Below are 18724 nucleotides of genomic sequence, written 5' to 3' on the forward strand. Positions count from 1 at the left end.
AAAAGTGTACTGTGGCCAATGAATAGGAAAAATGCAGGCAGTAAAACATGTGCATTTAGCGTAGAGTTACTATACTGTGCAATTTAAAATACCATGAACAGCACTACAAAGTAAAATCTATAATGCAAGAAGAGACACCCTGCACAATTGCAAAGACAACACAAACCATGTGAATTAAACAGAAACTGTACTGCAAAATGTATATATTGTTTTGCAAGTTTATTGTGATATAAATAGCATAGTGATCCTGAGTAGCTGTGCACATTTGTCACAGCACTGTTTTGTTCCTCGTGCTGTAGTTGGTGTGCCCCACTAACACAATAATGACAACAAAAGAGCATTATAGTTTGAGGGAGCTTCACAGCAGTAAGACTAAAAAGATGTGTATTTCAGTCTATCAAGAACACAAAGATTATAGAGAAAATATTTTTCTCCTGGAAATGGAGAGAAAAGTCACTTTATGAGGTAAATTACATCAAACACTTCCCAAGGGGAACAGTTGAGTAGCTACAAGAAAAAGTGAATCTCTTCAAGTGGCCAAATAAAAGTACTTGTGAAAAAATGGGAAACCTGTTATAATTCATTAGAAAATGGCTTGTGTTTTGATTTTTTTTAAATTTACAAGAGTATTTTGAAATATTAATTTCCAAGCTTCACTTTCATGTATGAGTTAGAATTTTATTTCCTAGTTTAAGAAAAATTTACATTTTTTCGTTCAACTTTAACTGTATACTGTCATTTTGAAAAACACTACCAGCAGGCAATGGGTTGCTAGGGGATCTTGATGGTTATTAGGGACTGCCTAACTCACCCTAGATATTAAATTACAGTGCAACAGAATGAACTCATTTGTCCGATATACAGATTCAATCAATGAACAAATGGTATTATTAAGTGTCATTTTCGGTATTTTGGTTTCGATTTATCAAATTAGAGTTTTGGCTATGGTTATTTTGGTAAACAACTCCTTGCAATTCATTGTTTAAAAAAGATTACCATTTGATTTCAATTTTATTTTTAGGCCCTAAGAATTTTTTTGCTTTATTTCTAAAAAAAATGCGCATTTCCTGATTACCCGCTTTTAATATCAGGGCAGTATCTCCCTAACACATGGTACCAGTAGTCAACATGGGGCGGTTGGTTTGGAAAAAGAATGGGTGGCAGGTGTCTGAGCTCTAGATCCTTCAGGCTGTTCCCTTTTCTTGTAACTGGCACAAGACATCTTTTGGTGATTTAAAGGCACAAATTAAAACAAATCATGTTAGATGATTTTCATCTTTAAAGGATGTTACTGTCAACAATATAACATCTTTTTTTCTTCTACTATGAGGTCTTCTAAATGCAGGTGTCACCACAATGGATCCCCATTTTTATTTACTTCAGCATATTACCCATTTCATATAATCCTACAATCCTCTAAATACTACTTTACTGTAAGCCTCCACCTACTTTTCGACCTTGCTCTTCTCACTTCTGGTACATCCACAGTCAATTACTTTTTTGCCCACATATCCTGCCTCTCTTGTCACATGTGGTCCCTGTATCCAGTGTTTGTTCTCAACAATTGCAATGGGAAGGTTAAACACATTGAGAAAATGGCAGAGAGAGAAAGACTTGCTGCTATCATGTATAAGATGTACCCTTGAAGTTAGAAACCTAATCTGCCAGTGTACCAAAGTACACTCGAGCACGCCTGCATGTTTGACTAACGGTCCCAGAGGGGACTGGGCGGTCTCTTGGTCTGGAATCCCTGCAGATTTTATTTTTTTTCTCCAGCCGTCTGGAGTTTTTTTTTTTCTGTCCACCCTGGCCATCGGACCTTACTTATTCTATGTTAATTAATGTTGACTTATTTTTATTTTTTATTGTGTCTTCTATTTTTCTATTCTTCATTTTGTAAAGCACTTTGAGCTACATTTTTTGTATGAAAATGTGCTATATAAATAAATGTTGTTGTTGTAACATGGAAGCCTATATCTTTCTCTGTTGGTTATGTTTATTGCAACATCAAATAGATAAACTTCTGTAATATCAGAAACACAGAATAACTGCATATTAGGTATTTAAGTATAATGTTATCTTGTTGATAGCCTTTAAAAATGTTAGGAATGGAAGGTGACCCAAAATTAAAAAACACACACAACTAACATTTTGAAATATATAAATCACTTTCACAAATTGTGCAACCTTTCTAAAAAATGAATGAGAAATGTAATAAAATAAAAATAAAATAGGATAAAAGTACTGATTAAGTTTAGATACTGTAAGATTTCTAAACTCTTTTGGGACTCCCTCCAATGATATGACATGCCAAAAAGCATCCCGAAATGCAATCTGTCTGTGGAAGACAGCCTATCAGTTGCCAGGGCAACCACAGGCTTCCAGTGATGTACTGGCTTGCAGTGAAAGCAAATCCAAGCTGACCGCGTTCACGGTATAAGTGCCTGTCGTCGATGGGTGACGCAAGAAACATTATAAATGCAGGGAACAGTATTACTTCACTACTAAACTGGCCACGACCCTGTCTGATTGCTGTGACTGTGTATAGGAGAATGGTAGATCTCGCTACAATAAATAACTGTTCCTGTTTCAAATTGAACAGAGCTGACTTTGCTCAAGTACTGAGACTCAGCCTCATGTTTTGGGGTGCAAGACAGGGACTCACGCATCACAATACAACAAAACATCAAATATATATGTCTTTTTGAGATAACGTACACATAAAAATACTACTAAAGGAGTGGATAAAATAATTAATTACATCTGTGATTGGAGGAGTTTTGGGTTCTACAGCACTATACTACTACACTTACTGTTGCTTAGGGATCATGACAGAGTATATAACCACTCATTTACCAACTCTGGAAAGGTCTGAAAATCTCCAAATTTTAAAAAAATTTATTATTAAATCTTTCAAACCTGTTAATGCTAGTATGACACATCATTTCCCTAAAACACTGATAAACAATTTACAAAGCATCTGTAAATAAAATACAGAATGGTTCATACAGTTAATGTGAAAGGGCAGAAGTAAGCAAATAATCCTACACAGATAGCATTATACATGAGAATAAATCAATGTGGACAATACTAAAATCAGAGTTCAGAATATTTTGTGTTTGATTTCAAAGTATTTCAGTAGTCACTTATTTTTTGAAAGGCTGAGAAATCCATGCTATGTTTGACTTGGCCAGATGTTGTCTAATGGAATAATGAGGGTTTCAGTCACTTTAGAATTAAAATTCTTACCTAAATACATTTTTGTTGTTTTTAACCTAAAACTAATTTTAAAAAACAAATGGAAGTGTTGCATTTAATTCAGCCTTGCAACTCTATGACACAGTCAAAAGATCTAAACCAAAAGCTCATCTTAAACACATTAAAGTATAAAACCCGGCAATTTTTTTTCCTTTAAGTATGTTTTTGATTTGAATTTCATACCCGCCCCATGCAAGGTGTTTCCTTGGTTATCCTAGTTGGAGTTTGTAACACTTTACACTCTTTTTATTTTAGATAGCAGCAACACAGGGGACTGTGCTTTCTCTGGTCCTGTTCTGCCTACATACATCGGACTTCCAATACAACTTGGAGTCCTGCCACGTAAAAAAGTTCGCTGATGACACTGCTCTCGTCGGCTGCATCAGGAGGGGGAAGGAGGAGATGTATAGGAACCTAATCAAGGACTTTGTTAAATGGTGCGACTCAAACCACCTACAACTGAACACCAGCAAAACCAAGGAGCTGATGGTGGATTTTAGGAGGACCAGGCCCCTCATGGACACCGTGATCATCAGAGGTGACTGTGTGCAGAGGGTGCAGACCTATAAATACCTGGGAGTGCAGCTGGATAATAAATTGGACAGGACTGCCAATACTGATGCTCTGTGTAAGAAAGGACAGTGCCGACTATACTTCCTTAAAAGGCTGGCGTCCTTCAACATCTGCAGTAAGACTATCAGACAGTTGTAGCAAGCGCCCTCCTCTACGAGGTGGTGTGCTGGGGAGGCAGCATAAAGAAGACGGACACCTCACGCCTGGACTAACTGGTGAGGAAGGCAGGCTCCATTGTAGGCACGGAGCTGGACAGTTTGACATCCATGGCAGAGCGACGGGGGCTGAACAGGCTCCTGTCAATCATGGAGAATCCACTGCATCCACTAAACAGTATCATCTCCAGACAGAGGAGCAGCTTCAGCGACAGACTGCTGTCACTGTCCTGCTCCACTGACAGACTGAGGAGATCGTTCCTCCCCCACACTATGCGACTCTTCAATTCCACCGAGGGGGTAAACGTTAACATTATGCAAAGGTACTGTCTGTTATACCTGCATTTTTATCACTCTTTAATTTAATATTGTTCTTTATCAGTATCTATCTATCTATCTATCTATCTATCTATCTATCTATCTATCTATCTATCTATCTACTAATTTAGCAAAGTCACAAAGATTTACAACACAAGATACAAAAGGTTACGTTTAAGTGAGACAGAAAACAGGTTTGTTATTGGTAAGTTATAAAATACTGAAATAAATAAACTTTCCTAGCGGACTATAAGTTGGTATAAACAGGCACTAATAACTGAAACTGAAAGAGTGAAATGTATATGCAAAGACATAGCTTCTCTATGAATAAAGATAAACAGTGCATTTGGCAGGTTACCTGATAAAATGGATGCTTTGGAAACAAACCATTTAAAAATGCTTGAAAGCAAGTACTGGCAATAAATTAGGACTTATGCAACACAAACCACATTCTCTGCCACTTTAAGGATTGATTTTAAAGAGATTCTGGCTTCAATTACCAGCGTCCTTTCATTTTGGTCTCATTATTATTGTGTTATAAGACATGGAACCACTCTGTCTTCAGCCTTCTTGATGTTTACAGTTTACCACTTTAATAATTCCTTTCTTTAAAATATTAAAAAATAGGTAAACTCAAGGGTATAAAAATATACACAGAGCTTTTTGACATGCATTTAACTAGAGGTATTTTAATAAATCAACAGTCTAATTTGCCATTTTTGGTGGATAGTTAGCTATTAAGTAAAGTAGTATAGCAATTATAAAATGAGTAGGTCATGAGTAATGAATGCAAAATACATATGTGATTATGTTAATATATTTAAAATATAGACAAGCAGTCACTGGAATGAAATTGAAAGACTATTAGAGAGCAAATGAAAAATGATTTTTAGGAAAATAACTTAAGTACAAAAGAAATATGATAGAGTACCCTTTGATGCCCATAACACTAGGAAATAGTGCCTTTATTTCTACTCAAAAAACCGTGGGTTACAATATAGAATAAATTATCTAAAGATGAAACAATAAACATCTAATCTGCTCTTTTAAGCCTCCATTAACTACATGCTGGCTTCGCTATAGAATTGTTAATGTTCATCATACACCTTCCTTTTCTTCATTAAATTCTACATTTGTATCACTCTTTGCTGCCAATATCCCAAAACACCTGGGGCCTCATGTATAAACGGGGTGTACAAACAGAAATGTTGCATAAGAACGTTTCCATGTTTAAATCGTGATGTATAAAACCTAAACTTGGTGTAAAGCCACGCACATTTCCACGGTACCTCATACCCCGTCGTACGCAAGTTCTCCACTCGGTTTTGCAGACTGGAGGCACCCAGCATCAAAACAGTGCTACTATTCCTGTGTGGTTATCCTTTCTTTTCCTGATGTGGCTTTATAAATACACTGAAATTAACCGCATATTGTTTATTAGTTTAATGCATCTGATTGTAATTAACCAGTAACAATATAATGGTCCACAGAATGGTCAAAACTATTTTAAATACCATAGCTGCTTTAGTGTTGTTACTCTCACTGCACTTTCTTTTTCTTCTTTCAGCTGCTCCCGTTAGGGGTTGCCACAGAGGATCAACTTTTCCATATTACTCTCACTGCACCACTCGGAGAAGCTTATCGGAAAGAGAATTATCGGTATACAGCATCAAGCACACGCTGCCTAAGCCATGCTTCCTATTTGAACTGCGTCTCATATGACAAACGCTTCAAACCTTTCCTGTACAGACCTCGCGGTTCAGTTTCATCCCAAGAACTCTAAACGCACTCAATCAGTCCATCAACTGCTCCTTGTAGAACTGTTAGTACTTATTAGTACAGTTACCGCACTGCAAACTTGCAGTACAGTTATAATATTGCACAACCTGAGCCACTTTATAAAGAGTGTATTTACATATGATGACGATATCATTTTTAAGATGATATGCAGCAAAATATGTTTATTATATTATATAGATAAAACTTTAACTTCATTTAAATAATCTATATTGTTAATAATTAAAGGACACGGTGTTGCTACGCTAGCAAGGATCTGGTGCTCCGCTCACGATTGTTCCTGCCTCACACTGTAGGCTTCACTTGGACTGGCATGAAGGATAATATAATTAAACATTTACTACGAAGATATTTCAATGTTCCTTAAAAGTTTTGAAGAATCAGCACAATAAGCTTACAGATGGCTTAACATCCATTACAGAGCTGATTGTGTGATGATCGGTTACTTAGAGAAAGAAAAGGAAAGGCAGGAATTGGAGGTTAGTACGTTTGAAAGAGACAGTACTGCAGGGGCAGCCTTAGGCATGCGCAAACTGTGCACCTGCATTCCAGGCACTCCTCTAATGAAAGGGCTAAGATGCATTGCCAGTCCTAAGAAGAAAAAATATTTTGGAGTCTTGTCTTGGTTTGCCTCCACTGTATCCATTTTTATTTTTGTTTTGAGAATGAGGTTTTTGCCCAAATGAAGAAACTGGTTGTACTTTACCAAGCATTTTACTAGCAGGTTACGATACTACAGTTGTAAGAATGCAAATCATTTGCATTTACTCAAAAGCACAAATACATCATTTTGCTATCTTATATTTGAAATTAAAAGTACACACAACATAATCATAATACAAATTGGGACTTATTACTTTTTCTTCTGTATCCATCAATTGTTTGACAAACAGAAGAAGGGGCCTGAGTTGCCTCAAAAGCTTGCATATTGTAATCTTTTTAGTTAGTCAATAAAAGGTGTAATTTTGCTTGGCTTTTCTCTACATTCATAATGGCTAACACGGTACAACACCCTAGTACTACAGTACAAAAAATAAATGAAAATGTTTTATTGTATGGAAAAATAAAAGAGTATAACACTAAACATTAGTGGCATTGTTCAACAGTGGTTAGCACTGTTGTTTCACAGAGGCAGCATTTTAAGTTAATACTGTGCACATTTGTTAATTGTGTCATTTTTTAACTTTTCTCCCTGTGTCTACATGGGTATGTCTACCACACTCTCAAAGAGACTGGAATGTTAGGTTAAATGTCAACTCTAAATTGGTCATGTGTGTATGAATATGGGTTTGTGCATTAGTGGGCCTGCATTTACCTGGTGCACTATCCAGGGCTGTTCTGCCCAGTACTCTGCCTCTCAGTAACACTGAATTGTTTTAATCAAATTTGAAAATCTTATGCTATGTCATGAGAAACTAAAAATGAAATCACTGTATTGCAGCATCACTTCATCAAATGTAATTCCCTGATTCTCAGTAAAATAGCTGTTTTCAATTTTAAGAGCTTCTTTAAAATGGATAATAAGATCATTAAGACTGTCTTCAAAAACAGGGACCTACTCTCATAAGTCAGTGATATTTAAAATATCTGTCATGTACTTGCTTTACTCTAATTATTGTTTCATTGTTGTCAGTTTATAATTTTTGAGTTAAATTATTCAAATTATCAGTATTTTATCAATACCCTTTTGACTGCCTCCTCCTTTCTAATAACCACTTCAATGAAGATACATAATTCAGTATAATGTGTTATGCTTATTTTATTCCTTATTAATTGGTTGCCGTTGAATATGTCATTCAATCAACAGATTATTAAAGAGTTAAGGTCATTCCGAAAATATACTAGACCCTTTATTTTGTATATTTTAAATAACTTATTTGGATGTAATACTAGTAATGTTTTTTGTTTTTTTACATATATTTCTCAGATGCTGAAATCACCACTTATTCCTCTTCATCTAATTGAGTGTTTCTTTATATTTAAGATTATGAATTCAAAATCAAATGATCTATTTAACTAAAGGCAGGCTTGAGTTAGCAGGCTAAACATAAATTAAGAAAGCATTTGCTCAGTATATGTAACTTTTCATAGTTAAAATAACAAAGGCAAAGATAATTATAATATTTAACATCCACCAAATAAGACCAGGTGTGATTTTAATTCTCTGAGATTTTTTAAATAAGAAAGACAGATATTTTTCAGTAAGGAAGTTATTTAAGGTAAGGAAAATATTGTATTTGGATTAGTATATGCAATTAAGAATTCCACTGTACTCTCCATATGCATGGCAAAATAACCCTTGTGGCGGACGGCTGGGAACTATGCCCAGCTGGGATGCCTAGAAGGACCAGAAGAGGGACTATACCTTCCCTGGACCATGAGAGGGCAGCCACCCTGGTCGGTATGGGAGCCACGGGAACAGAGCATGAAAGCTCAACCCTATTGGGGTCCATGGCCACCACAGTGGGGCGCCCATAGGATTGGAGAGTCCTGGATGTCAGCACTTCTGCCACACCCAGAAGTGCTGCCTGAAGGAATTCCAGGGACACCAAGAGTGTTTTCGGCACTCAGCACTTTTCGGCACTTCTGCCACACTAGGAAGTGTCACCAGAAGACCATTATAGAGCACCTGGAGTACATCCGGGTGACTATAAAAGAGGCTGCCTCACTCGAGTAGACAAGCTAGAGTCGGGAGGAAGAAAGCAACGCTTGGGAGGAGAGGTGGAAAGGCGGCAGGAGAAGTCCAGAAGGGAGAGAACCGAACTGGAAAAGGGAGTTTGGTGCGTAGGCTGTGTGTATTTTGGAACATTCTGTGTCCAGGCTAAACTTACCACACCCTATAAACCTATAACAATATTTTCATTTGAAATTAAGTTTAAAATAACTGACTGTTTTAAGAAAAAATAAATATTGATTTTTTTAGTCTCAACTTAATACAAAATAAAAGCAATCTACGCATTTTCCGTTTGACTCTTGTTTTTCAGGACCTAGTAGAAATTAACCTCTGATGCCTAAAGAAAACAAAGTCTGTGGTCATTTGTTCATTGTTGTCTTTCTATATCTAAATGTTTTCTTTACTTACATAACGTCAAGCATGTGCATCAGAAGATGTCTTTCTGGGCTCATCTAAGGTATGTCACACCACTCTGGGACAAGAAGGGATGCTGTCACTAACTGTGTTGTCTTCCCTTCCCTTCAAAGTTCTGAAAAGACATTCAATGATGGCATCTGACTCCGCTCATTCCTGTTGGAGCCCATAAGGCCCGGGTGCCTGCAAAAGGAGGTGTCAATTTGTGGACTGAGCAGACCACAGGCTGTAGTTCCTACCATATATGTCCCAAACAAGAGAGCATACTAATACAGCCTCCAAAGGCTACATTTTGTAATTTATTGTATTTATTCCTGTTATGCACCAACTTGTGCTTTATTTTGCTTTCGAGACCACTGCTGATTAAAAGAAACAAGCCAGTTGGCACACAGGGAGAAGACCAAGGCGCATAATGAGACCACACAGGAGGGACTGTATCCCTCAAGTGTCCTGGGAGCATATAGATATTCTCTAAGATGGCCTGGAGGATGCTGCTGAAGACAAGGAGGCCTGGTCATAACAGCTCAGAATGTTGGAACAAAAAGCATGATGATGGATGCATAGTTAACAGTTTTTTCATTGTAACTGCAGTTATACTTGCAGTGTACAGTATGTATATTGATTGATTAAAATATTTTCACATGTATGACTATTAAATGTGACACACGAAAGAATAAGTTTTGATTGATTAAACCCTCTTCATGTTTATGTTTAATAAACGTGAAGCAGATAGAATATGTTTATGTACCAAATATACAGATAAAAGAATTGAGGTAATATGGAGCATTATTCAAAACATGTAACCTTTACTTTTGTGATTCATAGCATTATGTTCCTCATTTATATGCAAGCTAAAATTTGTTAGAATGTTTAGCTTGTTATTTAAATACATTCCGTAAAGAAGCAACTGTTAGCATTTTACATTACATGATATAAAATAAAATTTTAAAATGAATTACTTATTTGAGTTTTCGGTTACCTCTAAACAATAACAATCTTAGCTTTACAGCCATTACTAGTATTGATTCAATATTCTGCATTTGAGGTAACTGCTTACAAACAAATTATAAAGAGCACAATACGCATGCTGGATGTGGAAATAGACAGAGGCAATATCAATATGACTTGATGAAAGTATGTGGTAAGTAGTTCTTTATAACAGATTTCAAATTATACAATTCTTAAGGGAAACACATTATAAACACAGAATTTGAAACACTTCAAAATAAAACATTATTCATTGTAATGTACATTGTCTCCTTGTAATATTCTGCTTCTGAAAAGTTTCTGTGATCATAATGATATTATGGTATGTATCCTAACAAGACACATTTTATATGCTGCTTCTTCTTACTTTCAGTATCACATAGCTTGTTTACTACCTGGTGCTACAAGGTTAACAAGCTTAATCTATAGATTCTAGATAATTACACTTTTGGGGATTTTACAAGTGTAGCAGACAGATAGTATGCAATATGTGTAATTCAGTCTTTTCTGATTTATTATAGACTTTTATACTTTCTAAAATTTTATAAATGCTTTGTTAACTTCCCAAAAAGTTATACTTGAACTTATTGAATCAAAGTCACTGAAACAAATGAAAAGCGTGAAATGATTCTTGGAACTTTCTCTGATGTATTTTTTTCAAACTAAAGGCTTCTTTCCTGAAAAGCATACACCTAGAAATAAGATGCTTGCTATTCAATGCCCTAGCATTTAATCAAATATATAGAACTAGCAAGGTTTTAAGAATGAACATTTAATGCATTTCCACCAAATGCCACATGTGCACTTTATTCAGAATCTAAAATCTTTGACATTTCTGCACATTGTCATTTTCGCCTTTAAATTTCTCTGATACAAGTACCATTTTTATTACAATTAGTTTTTAATCTCTTTAATCTTATGGCTGAACCACCATATTTAGTGGTTTAAAAGCATTCAGCCAAGTAGAAAGCTTAATATTTCTCTTTTGAAATCTTATAGTAGGTGTAGTAAATAAAAATCTTACACAGCCATAAAAAAATACAAATTCTTTTTTTCCTAAAATGGTTTATCTGGTTCACTTACCGAAAGTTGTTTCACCTTTACCAGTTTTGTCAAATAACTGAAAGGCAACGACAAACAGAGCATCTGGTGCACATAAAACAGCCTCAAATGCAAGAAACTCCTGAAATGATATTAATCTAAAAAAAGAAGAAAAGGCACTATTTAGAATATTTTTTTAAAAAAAGACTTAAGAATATTGTTTACATTCTAATAATAATGTATTAGATATCTTTTACACTTTCTCTCTCTGTCTAAATGCTTATCTTTATCTATTAAACATGATGTATCACTCACCTTAACTTTAATGTGTCTCAAAGAAATGAAAACTCTTTAGTCATGATGCTTTAGAGAGCCAAACTCCTAATGAGCCAAAACTAATGGTGAAGAACCTACATTACAGCTCACAAAATTCTACGATATGCACAAGCTGAAAAAAATGACTGACTAAAAAACAATAATAATACAAATAATCATAATAATAATAAAAAGCACATTTCACTACTTAGCATGAACCAACAATTATATCAGTAGGGATACCTTCTCAAGAATAACTGCACTGAAACAATGTTGCAGTGTCAATATGTAAATAGCCACTTTCAGGGCAATTTACCTACAGCTCTTAAGTGATAACTAGTACAAGCTTGCAAGTTTAAACTCACACATACTCTACACATACACATACATACAAATATTGTGTATATACAGTATTTATACACACACACACACACACACACACAATCACTGAAAGCATGCTGAATCTTCTTAGTGGACTTATGCCTTATGGTGCTCTTTAAATAAATAACAAAAACAGGTGCAGAACACAAAAAAATTATGTTGCCTACAATTGCAAAGCTGGCTAGTGCATATCAATCTTATATTTTATTCACACATTCATATATTGGCAAAACAAGTAACATTTGCAGATGCATCCTCTGTAAATATGCAGACATAGATATACATTGTATGCACAGTTGTAAATCTTTAAAAATTAAACAAACAAAATTTTATTTTTTGAGTCCATCGTCTATCTGGTGTTGAACTGCATTTACATAATAGTCAAATTCAAGTCAAAAGTGAAGAAAGTAAACAAAGGTGTGTCCTTTTCTAAACAAAATGACCAATTAATGATAACAGTAGAATATATAGGGAACCCTAGGTGTAATATGCAACATAAAAGCTAAAATAAGAGATACCACTTTTTACAGACAATTAGAAGGTGTAGCAGATGCTAGAATTCTATGCAACCATACAACATTTTATTGAAAGACCAAGAATTGAGGTTTCATTCTAAAAAAGTAGTGGAAAATAATGCAAATCATAACCAAATTCAAGTAGTTATAAGTAATGTTGTCCATCCATCCATCCATTATCTAACCTGCTGTATCCTAACTACAGAGTCACAGGGTCTGCTGGAGCCAATCCCAGTCAACACAGAGCGCAAGGCAGGAAACAAACCCCAGGCAGGGCAACAGCCCACCGCAGGTCACACACACACACACCAAGTACACACTAGGATCAATTTAGGATCGCCAGTGCACCTAACCTGCATGTCTTTGGACTGTGGGTGGAAACCAGAGCACCCAGAGGAAACCCACGCAGACACAAGGAGAACATGCAAACTCTACGCAGGGAAGACCTGGGAAGCGAACCCAGGTATCCTTACTACGCCACCATGACGCCCAGTAATGTTGTCATTATTTTAATATATTTTTCTTATTACATGGATATGAAATACTGGTAATTTCACTGTACTCTGTACATATAGCAATACAACAGCAACTCCTACTACATCTTGAATTTTAAAATGGACAAAGTGTGCACTGAATTCCTAAATCCTAACAATCTGAGCTCTTCTGGAAATGCTACAAAATGGTCATTTGCTCACAAAAAGTTAAACACTGAGTAAAACCCCCAAAATATTCAATTAAACATATTCCAAAACATTTGGAACATGTTAAATACAGTTTTTTCTTTTGTTTTATTTATTGTGAAAGAATGACTGTAGTAGTTACACTTATTAACATTATAAAATCTCTATAGAAAAAAATATCATAATGAGGCAATGAGGATTGATTATCATTTGCTCAGATTATAATTCTTCTGTGTAAAATTTTACAGTGGAAAGGGTCATAAAAATAATACAGCATATTTAGAGTCAGTCTACAATGTTTGCATGCTCTGAAGGAAATACATATCAAGCAAATTTTCCATTCTCAGTTCAAGCTAAATTAGTTCTCCTGTAAAAATATACAAAAATTACCCTTCTGAAGTATTCTTTTAATATGCTTTACTTGTTGTTTTATTTTCATTAACCTTTTTTCTAATCGACTCATCCAGTTCAGGGATGAAGGGCGATTGTATCTATCTCAGAAGCATTAATTACAAGGTGGGATCGAAACCTTGCAGTGGTGCCAGTTTTGATTTTATTTATTGAGTCTTGATTAATTTTATGGCCCCACCATTTTATATTAATATTAAAGCCATCACAAAAGCATTGGCAGAATACAGAAACCAGTTAATGATGGATTGTACTCAAACATGTACAAACCTGCTTGCAAATTAGAGTTAATAAGTAAACAACTGTTGTGTGGACCAAGTGCTATAATATTTAGCAAGTTATTAATATTTGACAGAAATCGATTAAATTAGCAATAAGTAGTTTGAACATGATGACACATTCTGAAAACAACAAGAAGTTGCCTTTCTTGTACACAACCAGAAAAATAATCTCCTACCTACCCAAATGATGAAATCGACAAGTTCATGTTTTGTTTGAATTCTCACTTTGTAAATGTGGGGCTACGATGCAACCACAATCCATTATAGAGCACATACAAAATTTATATTTTTAGTGAAACACAAATTGTAAATAAGTTGAGTGCCTCTGATATTTAGAAAATAAATTATAAACTCTACAAAGAAGACATTCCAATCCAGACTTAAAACTTAGGGCTGGCACTGTCATCCATAGAGCCATGCAGTTGAAATTCTGAATATACAGAAATTTGGACCAGTGTTTTCAGTTCATTTACATCATCAAGCAATCATCTTGTCTGCCAACTGTATTAAAAACAAACTTTTTATTACCAAACGTTACAATTCTCTGCCAAATTCTGTTATGTCATTCATTTTCAGACATGTGAAAAAGTGATAGCCTTTTCTTCTATTTTCATAATAGTACCAGTTAAATAGAGCTACTACATAGCAACTAAGACTTTTTCTGGGGCAGTCTTGGCCAGGTTCATCTACTATAATTGCACAGAAAACAGTTTAAATAAGCAGGATACGTAAACAGACAAGAGAATTTTATATTTTTCATACTGTTAAAATGCTACTTTTACTTTTATTTTTCTTGTTGCTCTTTTGACCTCTTTGATGTTTTGGTAGTAATTCTGACCGGTTTTGCCTAGTAATTGCCTAGTACTGGTAATTTTTTTTACAAACACTTCTAATGCTGAAAAAAGTTATCTTTATTACAAGGTATTATGGATCTAAGTCAGCCTTATGTGGTAAAATTTGATCTGTTAGTATTATTGGTAACAGACGATGAGGATCTTGTTGCAGAGAACTGTAATCAAATACGTCAGGATTTTTATTATTCAAATATTAATCTATTTAGATTGTTCTGGAATAAATCATCTATATTAGAAGGTATGTTGGGATCCATATTTGTTTCATTTTCTAAATACATTGGTGTATTGTTTTTGGGTTCTCCTGAAGAGCTACAGTAGGACAACATACAAAGTTCACACAGACAGTTATCACGCTGGCATTTGAATCCAGGTTCCAAAAGCTGTGAGGCAGGAGCACTGACCAATAAGCAAGCTTGCTACACAGAAATTTAGACATACAATATGTTAAACATTGAATAGAAAAGAACTATCAAATTATTGGTGAAGAGCAAAAGACTATGAAAACAAAATCTAAAAATTTTATAATAATTACAATTCAAAAGCACTATTATTTTATAATATAAATCATGTCTACTTAATATATTTAACAACTTTATTCTTATACATTAATCTTGATTAATGGAATGCCAATAGGGGGTACACAGAAACGTAGATGTATTATCTGGTTTTCTGAAATTCTTAAGTCTTATTTAAATCAGTTAAAAACACGATGTCTGCAGTGGAGCAATCTCATTACCAAAGACTACGGGTGCCTTTCAGAATGTAGAATTCATTTAGGTTACTACACCAAGGGAATCATACTCACAGTAAAATTTTGTAAACCTAATAATACCCTTGTTCATAACTGTGAAACATTAGTACTTAGTAAACGAAGGAACCAATCATGGAATCATTATGAAATAATAGGTTACAGAAGTAATATAAAAAAGATTTTGGTTTTGCAATCAGCTAATGCAGTAAAAAGGGAGCCTTAAAACGTGCCTAGCACACATATTAGTTTCTATATTTAAAGTTTAGTTCAGAGTTGTCTGAACTCTATTATAAATTTCACAAATGGCTACATTAATTACAACAGGTCATCACAAAACCTACAGGACTGGTGGCAGTTTATGTATAATTTATTTCAATTACTAAGAAGCAATTATTGTGTTTGGTGCCTCCTCTAATTATTTTGTTACTGATGAAATGGAATGAACTAATAAAGCTGCACACTTGTAGAATGTAAATGAAAGAAAATATGAAGGCTTATGGTATCTGTTACAACAAAATAATCACTACATTTTGGAAAATGGCTGAACTGTAACTAAAAGAAAAAATACTAGAATAAAAACTTTACATCTAATTCCTAAAAATATGAAAAGAAATATATGTATACTGTATAAAATTATAGATGAAGGTAGAGATGTACCGTTTCGAGCACTTAATATAATGCATTACAAACGTTATTCACACAATACAATATAAATAAGTATTTTTTAAGTACAAATTACCGTTGTTATTTAGCTTTGGTACTGTTAAAATATAAAGGAGAAGAGAAAAAACTTAATTAAAGAAATATCACTTTTTAAATACAGTATAAAATTCCCATACACACAAAATTAATTTACTGTTACTAAATATGTATTACACAAAAATAAAATAGTTTAGAACATATAATAATGATACATTGATTTTCTCAAACAAGGGTGGCATACTGGGCAGTAGTTGGATCCAGAATCTGAGGGGTCTTTCTGAGTAGAGCTTATGCAGTATACTCTCCTTGTCTTTACACAAGTTTCTTCCTCTTCTTAAAGATATGCATTCAGGTTAACTGGCACATATACATTTGGCTGTCACAAGTGACTATGGTTGTGTAAGGATAGGATGGAACAGAATTCCATTCAGAGATGAATCTTTCCTTGATCAAAAAGGGAATAGGGATATGATCAAGCTCCCTGTGAACTTTTATTGAGTGAACACTCAGAGAGTAGATAGATGGAGGAGTGATTTTTTGTTTTATTAATACTGAAATTTCTGTTAAAGCCATTTTTAAAATTCCCAATCAGTTGAGTAATTCACAGAAATTACAATGTTATTGACTAAATCAAGATACTACAGGATGCAAAATAATTTGTAATTTTGTTTTGATTTTCTTGAATTAAACTTTTAAAGATTAAATATGCATTTTATACAGTATGATCCATATTTCCTTTCCACTTTTTAATTGTTCATAATAATAATTCTGCTTTAATTTAAACTTTTGAATTTACTTGATCTTACCATACAGATCAATGAAGTTCATTTAGTAATGGGTAATTAAATGTCAATATTGTGTCATTCAGAACCATTTAAATTGTGAATATCTAATTCAGGTTATACCATCTGAAAAAAGCCCTTATAATCAGAATGTATAACTTTGATTTCATAGTTTGCCACCCCTCTACTATTGGTATTTTTTCTCATTCTAAACCTAAATACAATTATATGGTCAAGAAAATAATAATTTACTTTGGTGCCATCGCTCTTGTTTGAATTAAAAACAAAGCAGATTTTTGTAATTTCAAATGTAAAGGCTTAAGACAAGTTTTTATAATTGATCCCTCTATTCTCTGATAATTCAAATATTCTAATTTAATATGAATACTCAAATCTGGAAATAAAGAAACCACAGAAATGAAAAAATACACAGGGAGTCTTAAGCATCTTTAGATTTTATTTTATATTGTCTATGGGATACTTTGAATCATTTACCCGTTGTCCTTCAGTCCTCTAGTACACTTTAGACTTGACATAAAAAGGGAAACGGTGTGTTACTGAATAATTGTGTTGTGACTGGCCTCCTCACAAAAACAGAAACAAATGAAGTGATTTTTTTAAAAATGTGAAATACCAAGAATAAAGTGTGCTAAAAAGGCATGGAGACATTTGATACAGTATATTGAATCATAATTATGAACCCCTAAACACTTACTATAAACAACACTTTCAAAAATTGGCACTGAAAGTATCAATCTGTCCTAAACTTTTCTTATTGTCTGAAATTGAAAAACAAACTGGTACAGTATAAAGAAGGTCATGGGAACAAAAGTATTTTTCTATGAAAAAAAAACTGTGCTTACAAACTATGTTTTGTGTAGGTTATGACTGTGATAGTTGGCTGAAGTTATCCTTCCACCATGATGAGTATTATATGGTGATGATCTTAATACAAAACGATGCTTATATAAATAAATCAGTTTACTGATGTATGTAATGCGAATTTAAGTTAGCTAACCCTTCAGGCAATAAAGGTCTATATATTTTAGAAGAATCAGTTTACTGCTGGAGTGAAGCAACTAGGGAGATTTTATATTACCCAATGAGAAACATACATTCCTGTCAGTATTAATAACACTGTCCATTCTCAAAAGTTAATAAAGTTCTCATAAATTTGTATGCAAATAAAACACCTGGGATACAAAAAGGCTTTCAGAGGTTAATGTAGTCAGCTCCAGGCTCTGACCTATGCTTTTTTCAGTCTCTATTGCTGGTTACAAAGAAATTAATTTTATTCTATATCAGCACACAACATTCATTTTCAATAAACAAGAAAACACAACATTCTATGATAAGAATCTACAACACTTACATTTTAAATTTGTTTGACCTCTGTTTTCTGGAACTGCTCATGAAAGTTATTTAATGAAAAATCATTTTCAAAAGTTGAAACATTAGCTCACTCAGACCTAAAAAGTGATTTTCGTCTGGTCATGCTACATTTACTGTTGAAGTTACAGACAATTTAAAAACTGCACATAAATAGATTTTAATGATCCAGAGACTGAAGTGAATTGGGACCAAGACTGACCTACAGGCTGGCTCTTGATGGGCATATTAGTAAGTAAATCCAGATGGGATAGACAGACTTATGCATATACTCAAAGCAAAGAATTATAGGGTGTTGGTTGAAACTAAATGAGTATTTTGTTAAACCAGATAGAACCAATCAAGTGTTTAAACTCAACCTTGTCACTTTAATGTAATAACTTAATGATAATGATACTAATAAACTAATATTATATTTTTAACATTGTTTCCTACTATGTATTAAATGA

The 18724-nt window shown here is 34.1% G+C and overlaps 1 protein-coding gene across 2 annotated transcripts in view; it reads right to left on the bottom strand.

Annotated features, from left to right (window-relative positions):
- The window catches only part of LOC120515885 (calcium-binding mitochondrial carrier protein Aralar2), a 234224-nt gene that overhangs the window by 122917 nt on the left and 92583 nt on the right, over window positions 1-18724 (bottom strand). For both annotated transcript variants that reach the window (XM_039737241.1, XM_039737240.1), the window contains exon 4: window positions 11260-11375. In XM_039737241.1, the coding sequence (XP_039593175.1) occupies window positions 11260-11375 (116 nt within the window). The remainder of the gene's footprint in view (window positions 1-11259; window positions 11376-18724) is intronic.

This window comes from Polypterus senegalus, chromosome 15 (genome assembly GCF_016835505.1).
Source record: "Polypterus senegalus isolate Bchr_013 chromosome 15, ASM1683550v1, whole genome shotgun sequence".
Lineage (NCBI taxonomy): Eukaryota > Metazoa > Chordata > Cladistia > Polypteriformes > Polypteridae > Polypterus > Polypterus senegalus.